The sequence below is a fragment of the Echinops telfairi genome, unplaced genomic scaffold, assembly GCF_000313985.2.
Source record: "Echinops telfairi isolate 266 unplaced genomic scaffold, ASM31398v2 ScPeMD7_7467;HRSCAF=8505_1, whole genome shotgun sequence".
Taxonomy (NCBI): domain Eukaryota; kingdom Metazoa; phylum Chordata; class Mammalia; order Afrosoricida; family Tenrecidae; genus Echinops; species Echinops telfairi.
Window position 1 is genome coordinate 40,899,029 of NW_022111368.1, and position 6,556 is coordinate 40,905,584.

Consider the following 6,556-nt stretch of genomic DNA (forward strand, 5'->3'; position numbering starts at 1 on the left):
CTGGGGTCGCACATCACGTAAAAGTCTGCCTTCTACTCCAAGGCCACAGTCTGAGTGTCACAAAATGTCTATCACGAGCTCTTTGGCGCCACTGTTAGCTCCTTGGAGGAGATCCTCAGCAGAACAGGTGGAGAAAGTTCTAAAATTCAGGCCCCTTATTTTGTTAATGTACAACCCACGGAACCTGCCCCAACCCTGGAGAATGGACTGAGAGGCGTACAGCACCCCAACCACCCTGTGACTACAGGAATTCGCATGTTCCATAACTATAGTGAAGGCTAACCAGTCCCCATGTCAGATGCAAATCCATTTCTTACCAGTGTTGCATGGTAGTGAGGGTGCTGAGTGATAGATTCTATTTTTATTGGAGTGGAAAATGAGTTTATGCCAATGTGTTTATTGATTACTTATATGCTAGAATTTTCCATTGACTTTGTCTATAGATGTCTAAACACACAAACAAGATTTCTGACGTTGAGTCAGTTCTTCATAAGGAGCCTGGTGGCAGAGAGGTTTTTTTTCACAAATTGTCAGCAGTTCGAAACCACCCACTACTGCTCGGGAGAAAGATGAGGCTTCCTGCGCTTATGAAGAGATTCACAGCATCAGAGGCCCACAGGGGCAGATCTACTCCATCCTCCAGGGGTCATGAAGGGTCACGTCATAGAGGACTACTGTGTGCTATTTCCCACCACTCTTGTGAGGTGTTTCCCTATTGCTTCCTTCGACTTCAAATAGTGATTGTTTCGTGTATTTTAGTGCTATTATCTGACAAAGAATTATTTTATTTGTGTCTTTTACTAGGGGGTTTGCATTTCAGTTACTATAACTCGATCTACTATGTTCCATTAATGTTTTTTTGTAAATTAAATGTGTCCAATAATATGCTCCACCCTTCAATATTGTTTTTTTTGCTCACATTTTACTTGATGTTTCTTTATGTGTCCTTTGATTTCTAACCTCTCTGTTATTTTTATCTAGTCTGGCTGTTTGTAAGTGATTTGCTGTTGGAATTAGTTTTCTGATCTAATTTTAAATACTTAATCATTTGGTTGGGTTAAAAATAAATAAATTACTCAAACTCATTTCCATTGAGGTGATTCTGTAATTCTTTATGAGAGTAGAAAGCCTCATCTTGCTCCTTCGGAATGGCTGGTGGTTTCAAACTGCTGACCTTGAGGTTAGCAGCCCAACACATAATCATAAGGGGGGGAAATGTATTTGTATTTATGGTTAAAACCAACAGTATTTGTATTTACAGTTATAACCAACAGTAAATGTAGCAATTTTTTAAAGAATCAAAATATGAATTCATTTCATTTCAAAGTAATCTGTGTGTGTGTGTGTGTGTATGGAATCGTTTTTTTCATTGTGTTTCCAGGCTCTTTTGAAACTCATATTAACCCCGTGGACTGGGAGGGGTACGAGCAGGCAAAGGCAGAAGAGCAAGATCTGACCCCGGAAAAGGGGGTCCAGAGACAAAGCACTTGGAATCCAGAACTGAGCTCTTTCCACAAGCTCATTCTTATTAAGTGTTGTAAAGAAGAAAAGGTAGGGGTTGTTAATGTAGTGAAATATGTGTAGCCAAAAACTTCCATTCTAACCACTTAAGTGTACAAGTCAGTGACAGTAATTATGTTTACTAAGTTACATAACCATCACCAATGTAGCCAAAAACTACCATTCTAACCACTTAAGTGTACAAGTCAGTGACAATAATTATGTTTACTAGGTTACATAACCATCACCAATACCCGTTTCCAAAAGATTCTCATTGGGCCAAAGATTTCCATTAGTACACCTTCAGCAATACCTCCTCATTCCTTCTTCCCCACAGACCCTGGTAGCCATTCATAAGTTTTCTCTGCATTTGCCTGTTATTAATATTTCATGGGAGTCAGACCACACCATATTTGTCCTCTCGTTTGTGACTTACTGCACATCACATAATGTTCTCCAGGTCCATCCACATTGTGGCTTGTAGCATGTCTCACAACTTCATGTCTCTCTATAGCTGCAAACAGTCTGCTGTATTCCCGTGCCACAGTTTTCCTTATGCATTAATCTGTTGATGGATTCTTGGGTTATTTCCACCCTCTGGCTCTTGTGAATAATGCCGCAGTGAGCTTTGGGGTACACCAAACGCAAGTTCACTACCATGGCGTCGGTCCCCACTCACGGAGAGCCCATCTATGGAATCCCTGCTCTCACGCCTTTGAGGAAATACTAGACCAGGTTCTCAGAGGCTGCATGTCTGCTCTAGTGGTTGGGCTGTGCTCTGTTGTTTTGGGTTTTGAGTAAAGGGCTGTGCTGTGCTTCTTTCTTCTAAAGCTGCGTGTGCCTTTTTACGACCCTCAAATAGGTTAGACTTAATTATTTAAACTGCACCAATGACCAAGTTGTTTTTGGAGGGTTTGGGGTTTTTTAAGTTAGGGCAATAGGGGAAGAAGATATGGGAGGTGCCTTTAAGAAATAGAATCTCAGAATGATTACTAGAGCAATGTTTTACCAAAAAAAATTAATTATGAAAGAAAAGGCTGGGGAACCATCATCCAGGAATCTGGATAGATATTGAATCCAAGGGAATTGAACAGAGGGTGTGTTGATGCCAATTCATTTTCTGCATATTTTTAATGGTTTGTGACAAAAATTCATTCATTCACATACGAAATTGTACATGCAATCAATACAGTAACCTGCTGTTAAAAAAGTAAGTGGAAATCCCTGTCTCTCTATATTAATTGTGGTTTGCTTTCTTTACAAGGGAAATTTTCAGACCTCCAGCTTTTTTTATGTCCAAAAACATTTCATGAGTGTGTTACCACTTTGGCACTAAAATAGAAGCTCCAGGTGCTTTGCCTATAGTCATTTATTATCATTGATTTGAGGACCTCTTAGAAAACAAACCAAACCAAAAAGAATGTTTTATGTTATCAAAATTGTTTTAAATAAAAACAATGAAATTCCACTCCTAGATATATGTTCAGAGAGCTTAAAAATTCCTGTACAGAATGACCCTCTCAGAAACCCACGGGTCAGTTCTATTCTGCCCTTTAGGGCCACCGTGAATGGGAAAGGACGCCGGGGCAGGGAATTGTGTGGGTCTTTTTTTTTTCTGCACCATGCTGCCCTTATACAACGCGCCCTAATTTAGAGGGACACGCAAGAGAGCACCTTTTCCCAGGTGTCCACAGGAGAGTCTGATGCAAGTTCAAGATGCTTTTCTCTTCAACCCCCACTGAAACTGCACTGGGATTTGTGTAGACAGGGCCGTGTTAACAGCTATTTACCGTTGTGTGGAATGTGAACCGCGCACCTCTCGGGGAGCCATTCGCAGGATGGACATAGTAGGCTTCTATGTTTATGACACTTTTTGACAACAAAACACTTTGAGGACGGGATGCCTCACACCAAGGCTCCATGCAGGGGCAGACGAGGGGTAAAGACTGAGAAGGCCTACAAAAGGCGGACTGGGGTCGGAGGCTAGAATGAAGGCAGCGAAGGAAACGCGTCCGTGTAAGGAAAGGCCAAGCGTGATCCTGACCATCAGGCCTGGCTGATTTCTAAGAGAAGTCAAGGGGAGCCCTTGGGTGGGTGAGAGATGACATAGGAAGTTGAGTTCCTATATGAAGGAGGGCAAAGAAAGGAGACAGTTGCTTGATGGGGACGGCAATCAAGGGAAGGTCCGGCTATTTTGTTTTATTGGGGGCCATTTCCCCCTGGAGAGCTGGAGAGAGTAGCACCTAACTGAATGTGAAAGCAGGATAGAGGGAGAGAATGTTAATGCAGAAAGAGACAATGGGACACTTGAAGTAAAGCCTAAGAGGAGGCAAGAGAGTGCAGACGAGGCGGGTGATGGGTGAGATGGGGAAGATGGCCCGTGTGAAGACAGTCGGAACGCTGAGGGACTTTTACGCTCATCCAGCGGTTCGTCTTACTCTGTGAAGTCAGGGCTGCCAGCAAACGGTCAGTTTGCAAATTCACAAAGTTGTCAGGAGGAGGAACTAGGAAGGAGCTCCGTTGAAGTACCGGGTTATGCATCGAGCTGCTAACCCCAAGGTCAGCTGCTCCGACCCACCAGCTCTCCCAGGGGAGACAAACAATTCCGTCTAGTCTCATAACGATTTGAAGTCTCTGAAACCCAAAGGGGTTGCTCTACCCTGTCCTCTGGGGTCGCTGTGAATGGGAATCAACCCCACAGAGAGAATGAGTGTAGAAGCACAGGGCACCCCCTCTGAGGAGGAAGAATTAGAATTAAATTCTGAAGAATCCTCATCTAACATATTGTTTCATTCCTATGTTTATCTTCCCAACGTTCAGGTGGTTTTCGCTCTTACAGACTTCGTGATCGAAAATCTTGGAAAACGTTTCATAGAGACGCCGCCTGTGGATCTGGCTACTCTGTATCAAGACATGTCCTCCAACACTCCCCTGATATTCATCTTAAGCACCGGTTCCGATCCCATGGGCGCATTCCAGAGGTTTGCCCGAGAAAGTGGATTTTCAGAACGGTAAGGTCACATTGTACTAGGAACGAAAGTTGTCTTGTTAAAATATGCCTTTGTACTTTCCCCTGTCGAATGTGAATTCTACATTCAGGTACCCCTACAACGTAAGTTCAGATAAGTTAATATTTGGATATGTATGTTGTTACAATGAGATCTGAAAATCATACAAGCAGGTGTAAGTTTCATGAGAGGAAAAAGGCGGATTATTTAAAATGCTAAATTGCAATCATTTAGTGGAATTTCCTGACTCTAATGAACCTGTAAAATGACTATACTGTAGTTTATTCCCCGTACTCAAATTCAAAAAATTAACAATAATAACTTGTTATGTTCTATTGGTAACCTTATCTTTAAAAAAAATTTTTATTGTAAGTTGGGTGAAATTATACAGAACATCTCATCAGTTTGACACTCAATAATTTGTACATATTTTGTTCCACTCTTCCATTACAACCCTCCCAGGCTACCATCACTTAGCCCACTTCCTTTCTGGGTTGCCTGTTTCTATTCCTCCTTCTTTTCTAACCCTCGGGACTTTGTTGTTGGGGAAATGTGACCTGTCGAATCTTAAATGGTTGATGGTTTTGCCACAGAGATCGATTCCATTCCAGCCTTGCAGGGAAACTAAAGGTCATCGTCTCAGGGGCCTTACTTGTCTCTTTATGACCAGTAAGCCTGATCTCGCTTACAATTATGAGTCTTATTCCACATTTTCCTCCCACTCTCTCCAAATCTGTCTACTGTGATCCTTCTCAGAACAGTTGGTCGCAGTAGTTGGGCACCATTTAGTTCTTCTGGTCTCCAGAGACGGGTGTTTGTGTGACACATTAATCTGTTGGACTAATTGTTTCCAAGTGTCTTCCCGTGTTCTCTGCCCTTCTTTCCTCAGATAGGAGAGACTAGTCGTTACACCTGAGATGGCTGCTATGAGTTTTTAAGACCTCAGTCACTACTCACCCACAGAGAATACAGAACATTGTCTTTGTGAACCAGGTTATGCCAATAGACTTGGGTCCCCCCACCCACCCACCCCAGGACTGTGGACCTCATCTCCTAGGCCCAACAACTCATCCCATCAAGAAGTTTAGTTAGGTCTGAAGAGTATTCATAACTTTGCCTCCTGCATGTTCCACTGCGTGCATGGATATATTCACTGCAAAGATGGATAAACATACGAAGATCCTCTGTCAGATCTGTGGATGTGCTCGCACTTTGCTTCCCATACCTGTTCAGTTTGCAGGGCTCTCTAATTGTCTGCTTGTAGATCATCACTATTGCAGGATTATGTATGTGTCTCTGTTGCCTTTAACTCTTGCAAACCTCCCAATGTCTAGCCCTGCCCTCCATTTGTTACCTATCTTCCCCTTATTGTATATTATCTTCCTTTTCACCCAAGGTAATACCAGTCTACCCTCTAGCCTGCGACTTCCCCTCCCTGCCATCCCTGGTAAGCATCAAAGGTGTTTCTTCTAGTGTGAAAACCTTTTCTCGAGCATTTATAATAGTGGTCTTCTATAATATTATCCTTTGTACAATATTATCATACAATATTTATCTATTTGTGCCTTGGCTCTTATTTCTTTAGGCTATCTACCAACTCAAGAGCTTGCTGGGCCATGTGATAGTTCCAGCCCCCACTCGTAGAAGAAGCGCCACAGTCAGTATACCGTTCAGTCACAGCAGCAGTGTATGAGGGTCCCAGTCTCTCCACACCCTTGCTGGCATTGGTCTTCGGTTTTATTTGACCTTTGCTATTAATGCGGGGGCTGAGGTGGTATCTGACTCTTCTTTTGTATTAATTTCATCTTTCTTCTAAGTCTCCACTCCACTGAGTATTGAGGGGAGGGGGGAATTTAAACTTCTCCATTTACATAACTATATCTTCTTTTGATTTAAACTCTCCTTTAGTATAAGGTGATTTGGGGCTTTTTTTTTTTTTTTTCATAAAAACTCAGTCTTTGCATGATAGTGGGACAAGAGGAGAATCAATGGAAATAGAGGAAAGAGCTGGGAGGCAAAGGGTATTTATAGAGCTCTAGATAAAGACA

At 42.4% G+C, this 6,556-nt stretch overlaps 1 protein-coding gene across 1 annotated transcript in view; it reads left to right on the plus strand.

Moving 5' to 3' along the window:
* The window catches only part of DNAH6 (dynein axonemal heavy chain 6), a 260,070-nt gene that overhangs the window by 216,261 nt on the left and 37,253 nt on the right, over positions 1–6,556 (plus strand). Inside the window, exons 62-63 of the mRNA XM_004713856.2 lie at positions 1,382–1,551; positions 4,321–4,511. Coding sequence (XP_004713913.1) covers positions 1,382–1,551; positions 4,321–4,511 — 361 coding nt within the window. The remainder of the gene's footprint in view (positions 1–1,381; positions 1,552–4,320; positions 4,512–6,556) is intronic.